The sequence below is a fragment of the Telopea speciosissima genome, chromosome 3 (assembly GCF_018873765.1).
Source record: "Telopea speciosissima isolate NSW1024214 ecotype Mountain lineage chromosome 3, Tspe_v1, whole genome shotgun sequence".
In the NCBI taxonomy this organism is placed as follows: domain Eukaryota; kingdom Viridiplantae; phylum Streptophyta; class Magnoliopsida; order Proteales; family Proteaceae; genus Telopea; species Telopea speciosissima.
Genome location: NC_057918.1, coordinates 35,906,711 through 35,929,705, shown reverse-complemented (window position 1 = coordinate 35,929,705; position 22,995 = coordinate 35,906,711). Strand labels below are relative to the sequence as shown.

Here is a 22,995-nt window from a genome sequence, read left to right as displayed (position 1 = left end):
CTATGAAAAACCTTTTGGCTGCAACTTAGGAATCAGTCAGGACTCAGGATCGGTGAGGAATTGATAAGAGGCCGATCCTGATTTTTGAAACCCTAGTTGCAGTGGTTGCAAAAGATGTCACAATTTCTGCATTGATAGCAAACCAATTGGATTGGCCATTGATTTAAAATCATAGCCTGAACTATTTTGGTTTAAAACAATTATGATATTGAGAAGCAGAAAAATTTACATGGATTTAAATGCCGATATCGATACGTTATAAAAACTCTAAAGAATGTGTTAAAATATGTTTTTTAAACCTATCCCTCCCATATTAGGTTGGTCCAACGTAAAAAACTCTAGAGTTGAAAGAAACGTGTTAAATCAAATCTTTTAACCTATTTTAAGCTATGGCTGACCTTTATTGGGGGGGGGGGAGGGGATTTTGAACAATAAAGGTCGGCGTTAGCAGCTCGTAAAAATCAACAACAAACAATTACAATGTTGTTGCAGATAGAATCTCATAATCTACCCAGTAGAACTGGTTCCAGCCAAATCTTCAAGAGTTAGATTAAGAGTATCAATAGAGCCTTTCTTCACTTCTTCCCCACGAGCAGCCAACAGGTCCTCAATGCTTCCTGGTTCTCCGAACCACCCAAGCCGGTCTGCAATCAGGTGTAGATTGTTACACCCACCGCAACGCGCCAGCACCACACCCTTCTCATATGATTCTCGACAAACCGTCTTTACTGACCTGGTTTCACAGACCTTGCAGGTAAATATCATGGCTAGGTCGTGTCGCTTCGATGCTTTCAGGTTAGATAAGGCTGTGTACTTCACAGAAGAACTATCAGTATCACAATTGTCTGAACGGGGTTCGTGGGTTTCCTCATCTTCGTTTGCTCTAATGGTAAGCTCTGTCTCTGTGTGGATTCTTCTTCTTCTATCCAACATCACCTGTGAATGTGTGCCATCGTTCAGCAGAACGGTTGTTGAGGGAAGATGATGCAATGAGGATCCTGCAAGTATCCGCTTGATACATCAACATTCATGGGGAAGATTGATTCAGAGTAACAAAAGAAGTGACTGAACCAAGCAAAGTCGAAGGCAATAAGGAGAACTCCTACCACCTTGGACTCGAGCTGAAAGCATAGTTAGAAAGCTTGCGTAGCATCTGGTTTGCTAGGTTCTCGGACAAATATGAAACTTTGTTGTGGCTAATCAATCTTTCAAGAGAAAAGGTTCTCACGGATTTTCTATCAAGGGTTCAACATCTCGAAATTTTTTTGGAACCCAACTGATATATTTCTTCATTATTGAATGGACTTGAAATCTTTTGCATATTTCTTCTGAATTAGGGTTCGCTATTATGTCTCGTAGGGTTTCGAATAAAGAACTGAAATTTAACGCACACACAGAACGGGAAAGAGAGAGAGAGAGAGAGAGAGAGAGAGAGAGTTACCCTTGAGGAGAGGTATGCGAGATTGTTTTTGGCTAAAGATGGTGAAGATTCGCCTTCGTAGCAGCCGAGTCGCCATGAAAGTCGATGCTTGGATCTTGGTTCAGCACAGAAATGATAAACGGGATTCTCTGTACCTAGGTTTAATTAAAATTGGGTCATGGGTTTCAATTTTTCATACCCCTATACATCCCCTGAGCGGCTGTGCCCAGCAACTAGGGCAATCGAACTGTATAAATTTCTTATTTTACCCATCCATCCTAAAACCCGCTCCTTAAAACTTCTACAAATTTGTTTTGGGGAAGCAATTTTTTGTACGGGAGTGTGGCCTACACTAGCATTCCTATGCGTCTATCTCTCTCCTACTTAAAATAAGGAGGCAAAGGTGTCTTTTCACATGGGGAGGAGAGAGATAGACTCATGGGAGTGCTGGCGTAGGCCACATTCCTGGACAGAGAATTTTTTTCCTTTTTTTTTTATGCACAAGAGAAAATATTATATTAATAATAAAACGAAGAGGATACAACATGGTTCAAGTTTGGGGAATTAGTCCTAATCATCATCTGAAACATAAAAAAGAAGAGGAACTAAATGCCACGGCCATGGTTGATTCTTTGCATGAGGAACAAAAAGTAATATTTCCTTGCTCAAACTTCATATCTCTCGCAATTGGAGATCAAAGTCCTGAGCCTTCTGGAATCCCTACATCATTGTCGTGAGTTCTGGCTTACTCCTCAGTTGAGAGGGTTTGATGTGATCCTTGATGACCTTTCATTAAACAAAAAACAAAAACAAGGGTTTGGTGAGCCCATAGGGTTAAAACCCTAAATATATGAGACATATCTTTGAGAAGTTGTTCTCTCCCTCTCCTTCAAGTTCTGTGTTCTTCTTGGGATTTCATCCTAGCCTAGGGTTTTGTGGTGTGGAGTTCTTTTACGTAGAGAAGCCTGTAGAGATCGTGAACTGCTCGTAATTGCAAGCCGTGTTCGATCATCCCTTTCGCTGTGTTTCCACTCCGTTCAGGTAAGATCTACACCTCTATGTTTAATGAATTGGAATGCTTATATGATAGCAGTTGGACTCTACTGACTAAACCTTTTGCCCTTTGGGCTAAAATCTTCAAGGCAAAATACTTCAACAACTCAAGTTTTCTACGTGCCCAAACCTCAAATATATGCCCAAAATTTTGGAGAGGAATAATAAGTGTTAGGCCGCTCTTCCAACAAATGATTTGTTGAAGGATTGAAATTTGTTTACACCCTAAAATTACCGACTGACCGATAATGAAAGGTTGATTAACTTTAGGCTACAAGGGATTGATTAGCAAGGCAAAATCCCTTGCGAAGAGAAAACATGGATGATAAAACGGTTGCAACTGCAATCTGCCCATGTTGAACGCTACCTCCAAACCAGGAGCTACTTCAAGAGAACATGGTGTTCAAACCGTTCCACAACTGTCAAAGGGAGACACAGTTAGAAACCATTCATGGAGGTTCCATCCTCGAAAGTATAAAAGATAGAATTACAGAGGAAGAAGGGATCTCTACATCAATCAACAAACCTGCAATTTAAATTTATCTTTTATTTTACTTGCATTTTATTTATTTTTAGTGTAATCTTCTCCCTCCTGATCTTTGCGATCAGTTTCTCTCTCCCTCTGTCAAGTTCTTCTTTGATTACTTGTAATAATGGTATGTCCTCTGTGTATACCCCCAAATTAAGATCAATAGAAGTTCTCGATTTCTCATTTCAATATCAATTGTTCCGTGATTATTCCTTTCTTGACATATTGCAATTTGGTCTTTAATTTAAAGTCCTTGGAGCAATCAAGGCAAGAGGGTAATCTTCATAGCCTGATAGAAGTTAGAAGTGCGAACTTCTTCCATATTGAGTTAGCACACCCACGCTTTCCATTATTGTTACCAATTGCAGACCGATTCTATGGTTAACCGATTGTTTGAGCAACCAGAAAAAGAGTCAAACAGAATTGAAACTGATGTCTTGATTTGGGAAGATCCTTGGATCCCAACAGTACAAGGTTTCAAAATCCCAACTACACGAAGATCCTTCTAGGAATTGGAATTTGCCTCTCTTGACTTCTCTTTTTGCTCCTCAAAATATTGATCATATAATCAAAATAAAGATTCGCTTCAACCGTTTGCAAAGATAAATCATTTTGTCCACTCTCAAAATCAGGGTACTTAAATACCAAGACAATAACTTGTTTTCTTTCCAAACAGAACATCTTTCCAGCTTTTGATAAAATTGAAAGATTATTACCTTAAAAGTTAATATTCACCCAAATTTAAAATCTTTCTTATGAAAATGTTGTCATAAGTCATAACTGGCTTCTAACAAAGGATTGATTAATAAAATTAAGGAAAACCCAATCTTGTCTAATCTTGTAATTTTCTCTAATTTATTATGCCAATTAATACTTTATGTGTTGTATGCAATAAATTTGAAGAACCTTACTCTAGAGAAATCGGTTAGCGAATCACTTGGGCCTTAGAACAGAGTTACTTCGGACAAACTCTTTTAAAGACTTAATTTGTGACATTCTTGCCAATCCTAGTCTCCCTTTAAAAGGTGTCAAGTCATTCTTATCTATGGGCCGGGGCAATCATTATGTACATCATTTGGTATGAAAGAAATTGGTTTGTTAATAACATTTCATATAATGAATTTGATTAACACATGGACATCTTGGTTGCATGAGGAACAAGAAATCAAAAATCAACAAGGATATCAATCCATCTCTGTTAACAATGAAGTCCCACTTTTAAACCCATATTGTTGCTGTAAAAACTGGACCTGCTTTGATGTGGCACCACGTTTGCCTGCAAGGATAGTATACGAGACACAAGAGAAGACCGGAGGCGACTCCAGGGGTGGGGGGTGGGGACTCTCTAAAGGCTAAGTCAGCTTCTTTAGCAACAACGTTAGGAACTGGTATAACAATAGTGCAACAGACTAGCCAATAGTGAATTCGATCAATATTTGTGTCATTAGCCATATATTTAGACCTTGAGAATGATAGTGGTGAAAGTCTAGTTAAGGTAGACACCTCCAATAAGGAAGTTAAATCTTTGTGGGATAATGGAAAGTGAATCTCTGGGGAGGTCCCAATGGAGAAAGTTTCCTCAAATTATACTACAACATTGGTCTCCTAGCTGGAAAATGTTCTGAATTGAAGGGTGTTTAATATGGAAAATACCGATCTGCTATGAACCTTTGTGGGATTGAAAGGGAGTTCCGATCTTGCTGGGAAATTTGGTCATTCTTGTGATTTATAAATCATACTAGGGGTGTAAGTTTGGCCCTATCGGCCTGAGCCCACCCTGGCTCGTCCTGAGCCCGAATAGGGCCTGGGCTGGATTTTTCAACCTTGAGGGCAAGTTAGGGTTGAAATTTTCAGGCCCAGGGTTAGGGTCGGACTGGGCCAAGGTTGAGGCCTTAGGCTAAGCCCAACTCGGCTTGGTGTTAGGTTATGTTTTACAATTTATGGATTACATTTTGTAATTTTTATTTAGTATCTAATTATCTATTGGTTTACCAAATAAAAAAGGCTAATTATCTATTGAACAAAAGTACTTAAAATTTTAAGATTGAGCTACATTTTTTGCTAATTATCTATTGAATAAAAGTATTTAAAATTTTAAAATTAGGGTAAGTTTTTTAACCCAAAGAAAAATCTAATGGTCAATTGAGTATGAAACAAACTAATTCACATGAGACAGGTCAATCAGGGCTATTGCACAAAGAATCTTGCCGAAGGAAGGCCCTCAGGCAATGCAACTTTCAAGCTAGCCTTGGGCTAGGGATGCATTAGGGAAAAACGAAGATAACTCAACTAAGTTTCTTGATTTCTTTATTGATGAATGAATGAATGAATGAATTCCCCTTTACATGAGTACTAGGGCTCTTATTTATACAAATTCGAGTCCCATCCCTTTCCTATTTCATCTCTCTGTTCTGCCAGAGGACCTTTCCATTCTGGTAAAGTGGTCCCCGCATGCTCGGATTAGGAAACATTTATAGAACCGGGATTCCCTCATCAAATCTTGGGGCTTTTCCATATGTGGCACGTGAATTACGATTATCAGCGTATGCCCACTTGGAAGTTCACAACTGTCTTTGCTGATGTGTCTTGGCCGGTATAACTGTCTTGAGCGTGGCTTTTTGAGTTTTGGTTTGAGAACCGGTTTGCTTGTAGCCCAAGGGAGGCCACGTGCAAGGTAGAGATTGGATGCATAAAAAGTGGTGTATCATTTGCCCCCTACTCCCCTTAGCTGAAGTGAGGTATGGGGTGGATATTTCTTAGGTATCCCGTGCAGACGCGAATGCAGCTCGATTTATATGTTCGATGGCGTGTGCAGGTTGTGAACAAATCGTTTTGTCCTTTGGATCATATTTCTTCTTTAGATGACATTGCCCTCCATAGGTCTTTTATAATCGTGCCGCTACTCGCCGATGTTTGCACGTGGGTGCGAAATATCTTTCAATTTTCACGCCTTTTGAGAAAAACTTGATGGGATGTCATAAAGTTTAGATTTAAGCTTTCTTGCTTTTCCGGTGTTTTTCTTGTAGATGTAGTTTTTCTCATCCTCAAAATTTGTCTTTTCTTCTTCTTCATCTTGCCATTCCAGTAAAACGAATGGTTGGATTTGGAAGCTTTATTCTTCTGCCCCCAAGAGTATAAAGCGTTCTAACTTCCCCTGTCATTCCTTCTTCATCTTCTACAAGTTTTTTCGCTAAAAAACCTCTTAAGTTCCTGAAGTCATCTCGCTCAATGCCTCTTCTTTTCTTCAATCGCATCCCTTCTTGCTCAAGTAAGTTTCTCCCTTTCTCTTTCTCTTTATTTGCTTTGCTGTTCTGTTCATTCTAAGAGATGGGAAAATCTAAGAAAACTTCGGTTCCTGAGTCCAACCAAGAGGTGGGCTCTTTGTTAGAAGAGGGCGAGAAGTTGGTTCATGGAGAGATTCCAAGAGGAAACCGAAGGGTTCCTCCCCTATCATCCATGGAGGGTGCTGTAGCTTCTAGGGTTTCCATTTTGATTCCTCGAAGTTCATCTAGTGCTTCTGCCAGCACTTCCAGTCGTGGCTCTAAGAAATCATCGGCAAAAAGGGGTTATCGCGTTCGCCAACCCCAGTTCGATCCCACCATCGGGAAAGGGTTGGATGAGATCTCCTCCATACTGACAGAATATAACCTGGTGGAGATCCGAGATGTTTACTCGATCCTAGAGTCTGTTGACCTCAGGGTCCCCTCTCCCGAGGATAGGTTGAACCATGCGCAACCCAACGAGGTCGGTCTCATCTTAGATGCTTTTAAGATGGGGCTCCGTTATCCCTTTCCTACCTTTATCACTTTTCTCCTTAGGCATTACAGGGTTGCCCCTAGCCAACTGGTCCCCAACTGCTAGAGGTGTGTAGGAGCCTTCATTGTTACATGTTCTCAGTTAGGTAGACATCCCTGTCCCGCTCTGTTTATTAGGTGCTTCACCCTGAACTCAAACAGAGGTCACCCGGTGTGGTATTATTTTCATCAGCATGACGTTCCTATCATGGGCAAGATCCTGTCGACCATTCATGGCTGGAAATAGAGATTCTTTTAGGCTTCATACAAGGGGCCTAAGTGTCCTAACGTGTGGGGTTACCCAGACACCTTTGCTCGGAATAGAACCCCTTACCTTGAACCTGCTGACTTGTCTACTCTGGAAAAGATGGTGACCGACCAGAAGTGTGTGAAAGTGGATGCTATTGACACTCTGGACATGAATGATATGGAGAGGGGTAAGCATCTCTAGAATTTGCCTCTTCCTGTCTTCTTCCCGTGGACCTTTACGCTGCATTAACCTTCCTTTTCATGTTTGTTGCAGTGGAGTTTGCTTTAGATTCCCTCACCAGTTTCATGGAGACTGAGAATCTTCAGATGGTCGAGGATACTGTTCTGAAAAGAAAGAGTCCAAGAATCTACCTCCTCCGTCTTCCCAGGGCCTTAAAATTTAGGAGCAGTAGTCCAACAAGAAGAAGACATCTTCTTCCTCCGAGCATTCAATGTGGGAGGAGAGTTCTCTTGTAGTCTTCAAGGATCCTCCGTCCTAAAAAATTGCAAAGAAGAGCAAGGGGAAGGAGAAGATGAACGTAGATGTGTTAGTCCCTAAATGGTTGGTTCGTACCTACCAGAAAGTGATTGGCGACACACGGACTGCCGAGCATCTGGCCTTGCACTATGTTCCTCCAGTTGACCAGGACTTGCTCTCGAATATGGATGATGACACCCTAGAGAGATCTACCCTCGCACAGGTTTATGAGGTGATACTCTTGTCTTTCCATGAAACTCGGGTTTCAGGTGGTCTTTGCTAATTTTTATCTTGTTCCAGGCTTTGGCTTTTGCTTTCGGGTTGGTGGAGCATAAGAGAAAGATTGCCTCTGTGTACAGTGAGCGGGAGAAAGAGTGCCGGGAGTTGAAAAAACTAATCATGAAAGCAATGCTCGGATTCACTTCTTGGATACTGAGGTGAAGGATCTGACAGTGGGGAAGAAGGCTGCGGAGAAGGCTCGTACTGAGGCAAATGCGAAGCTTGCGGCGGCGGAGAAATGGGTGAAGACTCTTTCTTCTTCTTATGAGAAGATTAAGGAAAAGCTGCACGACAAGGAGCAGCTGATCAAGGATCAGAAGAAGGAGATTGCCAGTCTGAAGTCCTAACTTGAGGATCCCTGTGCCAAGGCTGTGGAGGATTATCTCTCTCGGAGGCTAATACTAAGGAGCACCTGAAGATGGCCTCAAAGGTTTATCTAAAAGTGTCTCACTCCATTTGGGAGCAGGTGAAGGAAAAGCAGCCTGACTTCAATTTTGGTAGCATATCCAAGGTGCAGTACATGGTTACTTGGCTAGAATTAGGTGCTTATGTCCCCACCTTGTCTAGGGGTCAACTGGAGATTCCCCGATCGCATCCTTCTTCTGTGATTCCTCCTATGGTTAATATTGAGGTCGGGGGGTCGACTTCTTTGGCAGGTGTTGTGGAGACTGAGACCATTGTTCCCGAGCAAGCTGAGACAGTTGCGAGGATTCCCGATCAGGTCACCGAGTAGAGTACTGAGCTGGGAGTGGAGAATCCTTCATTGGTGCCTGCAGAGTGGGTAATCCCTGCTCTGAATGCTCAGGATCCCAAGGACGCTTCCCTAGTTTAGCTCTCCTCCTTTTTCTGATTTTTTTTTTCTCTTTTTGTTTTTTGTCTGCTGAAAAAATGTAACTTGCCTCTAGGGCCTTTAATGAAGAATGATTACCTTTTCATCGCTTTCCTTATTTCTTATCCCGAGTTAATTTCTTTGATTTGGCATTACTCGACCATAACCTTTGTATCTTATCTATAGGATAATCTTCCCATGTCTGATGCCGCCAAGCAAGAAAAGGATTTATAAGCCCAGATATCAGCGTATGCGAATGCAAATGCTGTCCTACGAAAGCACTATTCCATCTTGAAAGTGAACTAAATTACTACAAGTCCCTCAAAAGTTGGGAGAAAGATTTACTAGAAAGACTGGAGTTTGCTTGGGATATTGTAGATAACGTTCCTGACTATCTATGGGTCGAGAAGTATGTTGCTGCCAACCTTACTATAGAGCACGTTGTGAAGTCGGCAGCCTTCCAGTGCTTCAGCGAAGATAAGGCACTAGAAGGTGCCCAACGTTTGTACGATAAGATAAGGGAAGCTGCCCCCCATTTCAAATGGGGGAAGATTAAGTTGGGCTTTAATCCTCGGATTCCTGTACGGGAGGTGGTGTTAGATCCATCTTCCCTCTCGATACCGTTCTTTCCTCCTCCTCAGAATGTTCCAGGACCTTTGCCCCCTAATCCTCCATGCCCTATGTGTGTGTATTCAAAGACAATTCATTGTACCTTGGGCAGCAATAGTTGTCACATTTTATTTATGGAATCATCATCTTGCTCGGTATTTGTCTGACTCATACTGCTTAGTTTCTCTGTCTTGATGAACAATTCCGTTCTATTTTTTTTGTAACACTCGCCCTTCCTTTTGGCAAGAATTGCCTTTATGACGAAGATCTTTTTCCAAGGGATTTTGTCTGTAACTCCCAAAGTAAAACATTTATTGCCTATGTCGTACTTAATGCTTCGTTTACTATGCCATTAATGGAACTTAAGTTGGAGCCGAATCGTTGCCTCCGTAGTTGGACCCTTTCCCAATTTTTGAAAGGTATAGGTGTAATGAGGTTTGGCCACTTGGCCTCGGTAGTTATTCCTTTTAGTTTTGGTGGTTGCCTTTTGATATTCTTCTCTTGACTTGAACCGTCGGTTTGCCTTTAAGTAGTGCCTCTGGTTTGCACTTCTGCTATTCATAGCGAAGCCATGAGTCCTCTCAGTGGATGTTCTTCTTGTAGTTCTGTCGAAGCCTTTATTTTTCTCTGATGTTTTGGTTGCCGTTCCCTTTATGGCTATACAAGATGTATGTTTTTGAAGGCTGACCCTTCTGTAGATGGTATTGTTTTCGGCTCCAATCTTCAATCGACATTGGCCCTTACAGCTTCGATTCTCAATCGACACATAGTGCCCTTTGGGTTTCCAGGCTTTTGGGCTTTCTTTCTGCGTGGTGTGCCCTTGCCAATACTTGGTGGGGTTATGCTATTGCAAAGAGAATGAGAGTCTTGAGGGGGCTGTTTTTTGCCGTCCCTAACCTTTTCTGAGTTCGAGGTGTGGTGGTTTTGTACAAGCAGTGCGCTGGAGAACCTAAACTGGTGCCACGCTCGTCGTCTTTAATCTCCTCGTCTGTGGTAGATTTAGGAGACCGGTAATGGAGGCCATTTGGGCTTTGGAGGAGCTTCAAGACGCCCTGATGGTGATTCCCATTTAGCAAAGTAGTCCCCTCTTGGCTTCTCGGGGTCGCTTTGGGACAGGTCGTATTATATCATGAATGTCGGGGTTAATCATACTCTACCCGATGTTCTTATTATGGCTACACCTGTTTCATATTTCTTGTCCCCTGGTTCATTCATGCCTTAACGCTCTTCTCGAGAAGATCAAGATAAGGCACATCGGGCTTGTGGGTTAGGAGCATTTCAATCTTGTCCGGCTTTCATCCTCCAGGAAAAGAATCCAACTAAAATCGAGCACAGTTTAACCTTTGTATTTGTAATACTGTTTGATGTTTGTAACAATCACATGTATTTGTACCAACATTTGAAGTGTCAATAAAGAACTTTATTATTTTCGATTTATTTCTGCTCTGGTTCTTTTTGTTGGGCTTCGTTTTCTATGCTCGGTCTTTCGCTCCATAGTAATAAATTGAATCCTTTTGTTGTTGTGGTGTAATTCATCATTGTGCTCGGATGACCATTGTCTTCATTGGGGAGACGTCCCTATGGTGCAACTCACCATTATAGTCGAATGACCATGATCTTCACTGGGGAAACGCCCCTATGGTGCAACTTACCATTATGGTCGGATGACCATGATCTTCATTGGGGAAACGCCCCTATGGTGCAACTTACCATTATGGTCGGATGACCATTGAATTTTTGGTACATCATTAGTAATAACATATGAAATTTGCTTAGAAGAATGATTCCAAAGTTTAATTGCAAGAATAAACCATTGCTATAATTTACTGAATAAGCATTGACATCTTTATTGGTCATAGCCACATGAAACTTTGAAACAATTTCTATTTTGATTCAAAACAAATGGGAACTGACCTCATTGATAGAATTTTCGCAAATTTTCTATATTCCAAGACCGTGGTATGGGTGCTCCCTCTAAAGTCTCTAAATGAAAAGCTCTTGGCGCCACTTGTTTGGAGATTCTGTATGGTCCTTTCCAATTGGGCGCTAGCTCTCCCATGGATCTCGGGTCAGAGGCTTCTACCTTGCGAAGCACCAATTCTCCTCGGTGAAATTTCCTGAGCTTCAACTTCGAGTTATAATGGTGTTTCATTCGCTATTGGTGAGCAACGTTCTTTACCCGAGCTGTTTCTTGGATTTCCTCTAACAGGTCTAAATTCGCTCTTAATTCCTCATCATTAGCTTCTGGATTGTATAATTGTACCCTCATTGACGTTTACCCTATCTCCGCGGGGATTACAGCCTCGATTCCATATGCCAGCATGAAGGGTGTTTCACCTGTTGCAATTCTTGTTGTTGTTCAATACGCCCACAAAATGTTGGGCAATTCCACTGCCCATATTCCTTTGGCTGTCTCCAACTTCTTTTTTATTCCGTCCAGTAGGATTTTATTCATGGCTTCTACCAGGCCATTGGATTGTGGGTGCGCTACCAAGGTCTTTTGCAACTGAATTTCATACTGATCACTGAGTTCCTTGAACTTTTGCTCAAATTGCTTTCTGTTGTCAATGATGAGAGTTCTTGGAATTCCATATCTATATATGATAGAGTGGAGGAAGAATCTCCACACTTTCGCAGCTGAAATTATTGCCAAAGCTTCTGCCTCTATCCATTTAGTAAAGTAGTCCACGGCCACAACCACGAATTGCCTACCTCCTGATGCCTTTGGGAAAGGACCTAGGATATCCATGCGCCACTGTACAAAAGGTAATGGGCTTGAGATTGAAGTGAGCTCCATGGCCGGCTGACGCGTGATTGGTGCAAACGTTTGGCACTTGAGGCATTTGCACACAAAACTCTTTGCTTCCTTGAGTAGATATGGCCAAAAGTATCCCTGCCTGATGACTTTGTGGGCGAGTGCTATGCCCCCCAAGTGTTGTCAGCAAATGCCTGTGTGAATTTCCCATTGAACGTATTCTGCTTTAGATGGCCTGAGACATTTCAGGTAGGGCATGACATACGCCTTCTTGTAAAGCACTCCCCCAATCATCATGTACTGTGCTGCTCTCATCCTTATCTTTTTGGCTTCTTCCTTGTCTATTTGGAGTGAGTCCCTTTGGAGATATGCTATTAGGGAATCCATCCAGCAAGGTTTAACCTCAATAGGTAGTACGTCCTCGATTTCTTCTGTACTTGGCATACCGATCATGTCAATGTATACGGTTCTGCCCATGTCTTAAAATTTCAAGGTGGCTAGTCTAGAAAGCACGTCAACTGAGGCATTCTGTGCTTGAGGTACCTGTAATATTTGAAACCTGGCAAACTCATTAATTAAGTTGTGCACCTTACCCAGGTATTATGCTATGCGTGGTTCCTTCGCCTCATACTCTCCATTGACTTGATTGACCACCAATTGGGAGTCGCTATGCACGGTGATGTTCCCTACTACCAAACTCTTGGCCAGACTCAGACCTGCAATTAGGGTTTCATATTCTGCTCTGTTGTTTGTGGTCTGAAATTCAAATCTTAGTACATACTGCACTAAGAATCCCCTTGGTCTTGTCAATATCAAGCCCCCGCCACACCCATTGGCATTAGATGAACCATCCACAAACAAGGTCCAAGTCTCTGTTACCTCCCTAGCTTTAGTCTCTAGTCTCTGTTACCTCCCTAGCTTCAGTCTCTGGTACTATCTCTTGTTTGAGTAAGGTGCATTCAATGACAGAGTCTGCAAGGGATTAGGCTTTAATAGCAGCGCAAGGATTATACTAAATGTTAAATTCACCCAGCTCTGCTGACCATGCTACTAGCCTCCCAGAATGGTCGTGTTTGGCCAGGATTTTCTTCAGAGGCTGGTTTGTTATTACTTCTATGATATAGGCTTAAAAATAAGGTCTCAACTTTCGAGCAGTCGTTATTAGAGCATAGGCGTACTTCTCCACATTGTTGTATCTAGTTTCTGCATCTAAGAGCACCTTGCTAACATAGTAGATGGGTCTCTGTACCCCAACACCACGCTCACCACTACTGTAGTAATGGCTAAATCAAGCTGGAGCGTGTCTCCTGGCTCCGGCTTGGTCAAGAGTGGTGGCTGGGCCAAATATCTCTTTAACTCCATGAACGCTGTCTAGCATTCTTCCGTCCACTCGAATGTGAGTTTGGTCCCCTTCATTTCTCTTTCCCGCGCTTGATTTTTTAATGCCTGAAAGAAGGGTAGGCAGCAGTTACCGAAAGTAGAGATGAACCTTCCTAGCACCGCTACTCTCCCAGTTAACTCCTGTAATTCTTTGACTCTGCCTGGTGGATGCATCTCTAGTATGGCCTTGATCTTAGCTGGATTAGCCTCTATTCCCCTTTTTGAGACCATGAACCCGAGGAACTTCTCTGAGGTGACGCCAAAGGCACATTTTACCGGATTCAACTTCATTTTGCTTTTCCTTAAGACCTGAAACGCCTCATCTAGATCGGAGATATGGTGTTCTGCCTTCAAGCTTTTCACTAGCATATCATCTACATATACTTCCATATTACACCCTATTTGACCCTTAAAGATGCGGTTCACCAGACCTTGATACATGGCTCCGGCATTTTTTAACCCGAAGGGCATACGGGTATGATCGTATGTATTCCTTTCGACGATGAAGGAAGTTTTCAGAATATCAGGCTTGTACATTCTCATCTGATTATATCCTGAATAGGCGCCCATGAAACTCAAACATTTCATGGCCAGCCGTTACATCTATCAATAAATCAATATGAGGCAAAGGGTAGTAGTCTTTAGGGCATGCTTTATTCAGATTGGTGAAATCAATGCACATCTGCCATTTGCCATGAGGCTTTGGCACCATCACAATATTAGAAAGCCATTCTAGATAGATGGCCTCTCTTCTATGAAGCCTGCTTATAACAGCTTGGTCACCTCTTCGATCACTTTCTCTTGTCACTTCGGGGTGAAGGTCCTCTTCTTCTAAAAAACTTGCTAGGAGGTAAGGTACACACTGAGTCTATGCTCGGCTAACTCCCGATCTACTCCCGGCATGTCAAAATGTCGACCATGCAAATATATCAGCGTTGGCTCTCAAGAAACTCACGAGGGCGCTCCTCTGTTCACCACTCAGGATTGCTCTAATCTGCACGGTACGCTTTGCATCTCCTTCAACAACCTCTATGGGGACTAAATCCTCTGCTGGCTCTGTTCTTTCGTGCTCGGTGATATCCCGGTTATTGTCTAGGTTAATTACGAGCATCTGTGGTTCCTTACCTTTGGCTCTTAGATATCCCTCGTAGCATCTTCTGGCAGTTATCTGACTTCCTCGGCACTCCCCTATTCCCTGATCGATTAGGAACTTCATTACCAGGTGTGGGGTGGAGACCACTGCCTGTAGAGCATTAAGCCCCGGTCATCCCAGTATTCCATTATGGGTAGAGTTTACCTTCACCACCAGGAAGTTCATCCTCACTGAAGCAAGCCTGGGCTACGTCCCCACCATCACCAATAGTTCAATTGACCCCTCACCATGTACCGGGGCCCCATTGAATCTATACAGGGGGGATTCAACTCTTTTCAGCTTCTCAAGTTTCAAGAGCATTTTCTCAAATGCATCGTAGTATAAGATGTCAACTGAGCTCCTGTTATCCACAAGGATCCTTCCCACCGTACAATTGGCGATAGTCATCTTGATCACCGGAGCATCATCGTGGGGAGACTGGATGTTAGATAAATCTTCATTCGAGAAGGTAATCTGATGCTCAGTTCTCCTCCTCTTGTCCGGTACTTCCGTCTGGAACACACTTTGAACATGGTTTTTTCTTGAGTTGGAGGACTCGCCTCCAAACCCTGGGCCTCCATATATGGTGGCTATTTCCCTTACGGGGGCATTCTCAGCATGTTATTTTTCTCTGGTATGGTCTTCTCTATCCAATCGAGCAGGTGATCTAGGCTTCAACTCTGGCTCCTGGGCACGATGGTCTTAACTTCTGTCATTACCATCTTTTTTGACAAATCGGCCTAGATGGCCTCTTTAGATGAGTGCTTCTATCTCGTTCTTCAGCTGCTTGCAGTCTTCGGTGTCGTGGCCATGGTCATGGTAAAATCGACAATATTTATTCTTATTGCGCTCATGCGCGGGTTTCACCATTTTAGCCAGCCAGCGCAGGGTCACCTGGTCCTTTATCTTATTCAAGATGTATGCTCGTTTGTGATTGAGGATGGTGTAAATAGGTTCTGGCTCCACGTCACTCTTGGGAACCCACGCCTTTTTGTCCTCTCTCTTCCTCCTTCCCTCCTTCTCATCTCTACTATGCTTTGAATTGTTCTCACCGACATGGCTGTCTTTCTTTTCTTGGCCATTCTTCTCAGGTTTATCTTCTTTTTCTTACTCTACGGCTAGAACTTCAGCTAGATTGATATACTTCTCATAGCATGAGAAAAGTTCATACGTATCCCCTGGTTCATCCATGATTAAGGACTTCTTCAACTCGACATCTCGGATGTCGCTGCGTAACGCCTGAAACTTCACCATTTGATCTAGGTTTCACACCTTCAGAGCCTCCTTATTGAATCTTGTAAGAAAGTTCCTAATTGACTCATTGGGGAGTTGCTTTATGGCCAGAAGATTGGTGGCAGTCTTCTTGTGGATCCTGCTGCTCACAAAGTAAGCCAGGAAGGCTCGCCCCAGGCCCACAAAGTTGGAGAAGGAGCGTGGTTGGAGGCGCGAGAACCCTGGATCTGATCCTGTAGTTCCAAGACTTTGTCATTCAGAGTTTGTTCGACTTTAGTCATCTGGGAACCCTGATTCTTGGCGTTCCTCGGTACTTCCTTGTCCTTCCGTCTGGCGTTGTTCACGTTACTGTGGTTCTTGCTATGCTTCAGGGCAGGAGTTTTTTCTCTGTCCTACGGTGGACGTGGGGGTATTTGGATCCCCTATAAGAAATCACGCTGCAGCTTCAGCATCTGCTCCATCTTGTCCTACTAGCGAGTCTGCAGCGCATCGAACTGTTCCACCATCACGTACCGCGGTGGGTCTCCAGGAAGTCTTGGATGAGATTCCTCCTGCTGTGATTCATTCACTTCGAGGATAAGATCTTTCGTCGCCTGACAAGAGCCTGCAAGTTTGCCCAAAGTTCCTCCCTGAGCGACAGCGGGAGCAATAGTTGGTGCAACGGCTGTTGCAGCTGCGGCGGCCCTTATGACTTTTGACTTATTTCTGGTGTTAGTCACGGTGAGAACTTCATAGGCCTCTGTTCTTCGCTTCCCACAGATGGCGCCAAAATGTTGCACAAAGAATCTGCCCGGAGGAAGGCCCTCAGGCAATACAACTTTCAAGCTAGCCTTGGGCTAGGGATGAATTAGGGAAAAATGAAGATAACTCTGCTAAGTTTCTTGATTTCTTTATTGATGAATGAATAAATGAATTCCCCTTTACATGAGCACTATGGCTCTTATTTATACAAATTCGAGTCCCATCCCTTTCCTATTTCATCTCTCCGTTCTTCCAGTGGACCTTTCCATTCTGGTAAAGTGGTCCCCGCATGATCGGATTAGGAAACCTTTATAGAACCAAGATTCCCTCATCAAATCTTGGGGCCTTTCCATATGTGGCACGTGAATTACGATTATAAGCCTATACCCACTTAGAAGTTCACAACTGTCTTTGCTGATGTGTCATGGCCGGTATAACTGTCTTGAGCGTGGCTTTTTTAGTTTTGGTTTGAGAACCAGTTTGCTTGTAGCCCAAGGGAGGCCACGTGTAAGGTAGAGATTGGATGCATAAAAAGTGGTGTATTAAGGGCCAACTAGGCCCTAGAAAAAATCAAGGTCAATCAAGGCCAACCCGGCCCAACCCAACCTGATCAAGGATAATCAAGGCCTGATTGGGCCTAGGGCTGAGATATCTAGCCCAAACTAGGGCTAGGTTGGGCTAAGAGGACTCAAGGTTGGGCCAGGATTTTAAAAAACCCGGCCTTGTTTCACCCCTAAGTCATACGCACCATGTGTCATGCACATATTGATAGGTAGCATTTATACTACCACGTGGTAGTATGAGGTACGTGAAAACCCATTGCTATCATTGGTTCTTGGGTTCACACCTCCCCTCTATGGGCTGCCCCATCGAATACGCTAGAGCCAGCTTTTGGGAAAAGCAGCATAGAAAGGCTAATGACATTGCAAATAGAGCTTAGGTCATTTAGTATTTGTATGGCTTAAATTTAATAGCCACTAGAAACGAGAACTAAAATAAGTTATGAGAGAAAGGAGCTCTCTCTCTAAGAGCAGAAGAACCGAGGTTCTCAAGCGAAGGTAACGAAGTTTCTTGCCGCCGATCCCTGTGTCGGATTCTCATGATCTATATGCACTCCATGCTCTTGAGCTACTGCACCTCTTTTTCCTGCTGTTGATCTTCTCTTAGATCTCTCCCAATGGACCCAGAGTTCCCAACGCTGTTTTAGTTCTCAAAATTTCTTTTAAACGAGTATGCCTCTACTAATCGCCTATCTGTAAGCACCTTCTTCATATAATCATAAGAATTTTGGGTCAGCGTTAGCGACTGAATAGTGGTGGTGAAGCGGAGAGCCCTAGGAGGTGTCGTTCATCGTTGCTCAGCTGGAATACTCTGTATTTTGAGGATTATCATTATTTTTGGCCTCACAATTAGGCGAAGTGTGGTCTCGATCGTTTCTGGCCTTATTATCTACCTGCGGGCTTTTTTTGTTCGCTCCGTCCTTCGTAGGGGCATGCTTGTGTGCCGTTTAGTGCAGGCCCTCTCAGTTAAGGCTATAACATTCACTATCTCTCCATGGTTTATCGATGCAGATCTTCTCTATCCAGTGAGTCCCTTCATCTTCTCTTGTTACTGTAATGATTATGGATGAGATTTGAGATTGGTTCTTCATTTATTTTGTTTGAGCTACTCGAGGTGCATTCCCTTAAAGCTATCATTTATTGCGGCTTACTATTATCCTCCCTCATCTCTTTGCATGTGATCATCAAAAACCTATGTTTTGTTCATCATGTGTGTGTTATGCTATGTTGCGTTCACGGTTATGACTATGTGGCTCGATTCTTTACGGAAGACATTATATGTAGGATTGGTTTTGGGGGTGGATTTGCCAAACCTTCTTCGACCCTTGTGGCATCCCTGTGTGTGTTTGTACTTGTGGAACAATCGTGCCAAGCTCTATTCCTCCCCATTGAGCACCAACAGTCTACATTAGCCATTTCTCCTTTCTCTTTTGTTGAAGCTTCTTGTCACAAGGCATTTTCTGAACGTTTAGCGGCCAAGTTTTCATTAAAATTTGAATTATCTGATCTACATGCTAGTTCTATGGAGGTCTCTATCTTGGCGCTAGAAAATGCTAGACTTACCCTTCAAGTTTTTGTTGTTGGGTTGATGCTCGACAAAGTACGATTATCGATTCTCGAGTTTTATTCCTTGTTTAACAAGATGGTCCATTCTAGGGCTGTGAAGGTGGAAGAGATCCATCTTTTGGATAATGCTATTGATATGAATGTTACAATTTTTTCTCAGCATTGGATTTATCATGGCCATTTGGTGGTGCTCCAAAGATGGAATACAGATACACCTGCAAAACGTGTTATTTTCCCAATGGTGGTTTTGTGGGTTCATATTGTTTATCTTCAGTGGATCTATTTTGGACAGGAATTCCTTTCTTCCGCCTTGTGCTCCAAGAAAGTCAATTTTGGCAACAAGACTCCCACGTTGGTTGATTCTGAGGCCTTGGTGACTGGCCGTAAATAGTCACTGGGTAAGATATGAAGCCTTAGCTCTTAATTGTCGAGGAATTGGCCAACCCTCGACCAAGCGTGAAATTCGTCATCTAGTGATCAAGCACAAGCCTTCCTTCTATTTTCTTTCTGAAACTAAAAATTCTAGCGATTTTCTTGGTAGTTTCTGCATTCCCAAATTTTGTCTGCTCCCCAGTAATTAATGGGGCTGGAGGTCTTTTATTGTTGTGGTCTAATGTTGTTCATGTCACTTTGCTTTAGCAATCTGAGTGGTGTATCCATGTGGAAATGTTCCTCCCTGATTTGAATCAGACATGGAATGTGTCGTTTGTTTCTCAGAGTCTGTTAGGAAAGCCCAATTCGACTCATTATTGGCTCTCTCTCCTCCTCCATTCAACTCCCTTGGCTTTTGATTCGTGATTGGAATTCATATCTGTTTAAAGAGGATAAAAGAGGTGGTCGCCCTATCACTGATACCCAGCTCACTCTATTCAATAATTTTATCAACAATGCCTTTGTGTCTGACATTGGCTCTCCTGTCAATCAATTTACTTGGACTAATAATCAGTTTGGCAGCAGAAGAATTGATGCAAGACTCAATAGAGTCTTAGCAAATGCAGATTGGTTCACTCTTTTTCCTGAAGCTAAGGTCTATTATGAATTTGTTTCATCCTCGGACCATCAAGCAAAAATTCTACAGCCTGACTTACAACGGCCGATAATTCCTAGGCCCTTCAGATTTGAGGCTTTCTGGATCTCCGAACCTGGGTTTTGTGATATCATCATGACTGCTTGGAATTCTATTCAGCCCCGTGGATCTCCTTCTTTTAAAATGTGCTCCAAACTCAAGTCTCTTCAGCTTGATCTTAAGGATTGGAACAAATTCTATGTGCGAATTCACCTAGAGGGGGGTGAATAGGTGAAGGTTGGAAAAAAAAATTATGCAGAAAATAAAAAAGTAAAGTTAATCAATTGACAAGCAATAATTAAAGAGAGACATAAAAGATTTATAGTGGTTCGGCCAACATGTGCCTACGTCCACTCTTCTCAACTTAGAGAGAATTTTACTATAAGAATCTTGAGTAAGAGCAAGAGGACTCGTACAACTACTCTTGAGAAATGAGCAAGAGGACTCAACACTACTCTTGATTTCGAGTAAGAGGACTCAACCAATCTTGATTCCGAGCAAGAGGACTCACTACTCTTGATTCCGAGCAAGAGGACTCAATTAAAACATAAAGTAAAAACTACTAGGAAAAGGGTTACCTCAACCTTAGTAGGAGTGTATGCTACCTTCCACCCTGGGAGCTTGAAGCTAGATGAGGTTGAGGAGCTTGAGTGTGTGAGCTTGTGATGATTGGATACTTGAATACTCACTTAGGCTATTGCAATTAGAGCTTGTGATGAAGTCTCTTAATGATGATTCTTAGTAGTCATTAGAGCCTTAAACAAAAGGGTATTTATAGGCTAGGTAGCTCTAATCAATATGAAAATTGTCTTAAGATCGGATAGATTTAGACAACAATAATCCGCTATGCTGGATTCCAATCCGATATGCCGGATTACCTAATTTCCATATTGAAACAAGGTGCAATGGTCAAATTAAAATAGTTATAAAGTGATAATCCAGCATGCTGATTCATGATCCGGTATGCTGGATCCTTATCCAGCTTACTTAACCAAGCTACTGTGACCATTTTCCTGAGATCAACAGTTGATCCGTTATGCTGGATTTTGATCCGGCATGCTGGATTCTCAAATTTCTGAATTCTCATTTTTAAGTCCTTTATTGGACTTACATGGGAGATTCCAAAAGGGTTTGATTTAGGGGGTTCCAAAACTCAATAGTCACATGTTTAGGGGTCCATTTAACCTCCTAAGGTCATTCTAAATGAATGTATATGTGCGTGTATGCATTACATCAATTGTGACTTTAACAAATGAATTTACAACTTAGTACAATTCTAAGTCTTCACAATTCTTCAAGTCTTGAACTTCACTTCTTTACATGAGTATCTTCAAAGTGAGTTCTTCTAACTTGTCTTGATCTTTGTCTTCAAAACTTGTTCTCCATTCTTCATGATTCTTTGATGTCTTGAAAGGTTGGACAAGTTCAAGTTGTTTTGAGCATCAATCTCTTGAATTGAGTGCTCCCCCTCACTTGATGCTCTGCTCTTATCTATGCATCTTTTAGACAAGAGTTAGTACAACTAACTTATTTATTATCATCAAAACCATAATGGGTGATGTGTGAAATTTACCCGAACACTATGTGGGGGATATTTTCTCTAAGTTTGAGGAGTCCAAAGCTGATTTGAATGAACATTATGTAGTTCCTTCGCAATTCAGGGATGATCAATGGTTTTACCACGAGAAATACTTGATTGCTCTATTAAAGAGACTTGCTCACCAACAGGAATTGTTATGGCAACAGAAGTCGAGGGCTCAATGGTACAAGTTTGGAGATAGAAATTCAAAGTTTTTCCATCAATCGACATTGAAAAGAAGAGCTGGAAATCGGATCAGGTGCATCAATGTTAATGGGCTTAACCTTTATGAGGAAATGGATATGGGATTGCCTTTACAAATTTCTATAAGGATCTTTATATTACTCAAAATCCACAGGTTGAGGACTCTTACTTCAATCATATAAGGGGCAGAATTTCTGACATTGACAATCTCAATCTCAACAGGCCGGTCACTAATGAAGAGATTTTCTCCACCGTTATGTCAATGCCATCCAACAAATCCCCAGGTCCGGATGGGTTCTCAGGGATTTTTTTTCATAATTCTTGGTCTATTATTGGAGTTGATGTATGTGCATGTGTCAAGAATTTCTTCCTTACAGGGGCCTTTAGTCTCCAACTGAACCAGACCTATATTGCCCTCATCCCTAAAGTGGAACATCCCTCATCCATCTCAGAATTTCGGCCCATCGGGTTGTGCAATTTTGTATACAAAATTATCTCTAGGATTCTGGTAAGCAGATTGAGACCTATCTTGAATAGAATCATCTCTTTCAATCAAATCATAAAGGGGAGGCATATCCAGGATAATGTTCTAATTTGTCATGAGCTCATGCACAAGATCAAGAAAACCAGGAGGGGAAGCAAAGGATTCTTTTCTCACAAGATTGATATGAACAAGGCCTGTGACAGGGTGGAATGGTCATTCTTGCAGAAGACTCTCTTGAGTTATGGCTTTGATCAGGTTTGGGTACAACGTGTCATGCTTTTCAATGGTTCTTCGCTCCCTTTTTTCAAGCCATCCTGAGGACTCAGACAAGGAGACCTACTTTCTACTTACCTGTTTGTCCTTTGTGCTGAAGTCCTGTCCACTAAACTTGCAGTTGCTAAGGAAGAGAATCACATTACAGGACTTCAAATATGCAGAAGAGGGGAGTGCATCACTCATATGGCTTTTGTAGATGACTTGATTTTGTTTGGGGAAGCCTCTATGACGGAAGCTCGAGCTCTTAACAAAGTCCTTCAAACTTATCGCAAAGTTTTAGGTCAAGTAATCAATATCAACAAGAGTAGAGCTCAATTCAATTCGAATGTCTCTTTTGCTGTTAAAAGACAGTTAAAGGAGTTTTTCTAGATTACCCCCACATCCTCCCTTGACACCTATTTCGACATTCCTTTTATTAATGGGAAGATTACAAGATCTCATTGTTCTAACCTTATCGCCAGAGTCTCAAGCAAACTCCAACATTGGAAGTCTCAGTTTCTTAGTCCAGTTGGTAAGATTGTTCTCATTCAATCTACTCTCTCTGCGATGCCTTTGTATACTATGTCCTGTTTCAAAATCCCCTCTACAGTCCATAAAGCTCTTGATTCAATTAGTAGAGACTTCTATTGGTCTAGTGGTACTTCTAAAATGACCCCTACTGTCTCTTGGAACTCTATCTGCCTCCCAAAAAGATTTGGTGGGCTCAATGTCAAGCTTTCTAATCATATGAATCTGGCTTTGCTCGCCAAGAAGGGATGGGAACTCCTCAATCCTTCTTC

At 42.3% G+C, this 22,995-nt stretch overlaps 1 protein-coding gene across 1 annotated transcript; it reads right to left on the bottom strand.

Annotated features, from left to right (window-relative positions):
* Nucleotides 1–459: 459 nt before the first annotated feature.
* LOC122654748 (DNL-type zinc finger protein) lies at nt 460–1,553 on the bottom strand. The gene is made up of 2 exons (XM_043848984.1): nt 1,442–1,553; nt 460–998 (listed from the first exon to the last, which is right to left on the bottom strand). The coding sequence occupies exons 1-2, from the start codon at nt 1,515–1,517 to the stop codon at nt 508–510; spliced, it is 567 nt and encodes a 188-aa protein (XP_043704919.1). The 5' UTR covers nt 1,518–1,553; the 3' UTR covers nt 460–507.
* Between the last annotated feature and the right edge of the window lie 21,442 nt (nt 1,554–22,995).

Bases quoted from the DNA above. Each gene is read 5' to 3' on its own strand.
- LOC122654748 (XM_043848984.1), bottom strand. From the start codon at position 1,517: ATGGCGACTCGGCTGCTACGAAGGCGAATCTTCACCATCTTTAGCCAA. The intron at 999-1,441 runs GTAACTCTCTCT...GGATACTTGCAG, and splicing joins TCGCATACCTCTCCTCAAGG to GATCCTCATTGCATCATCTT.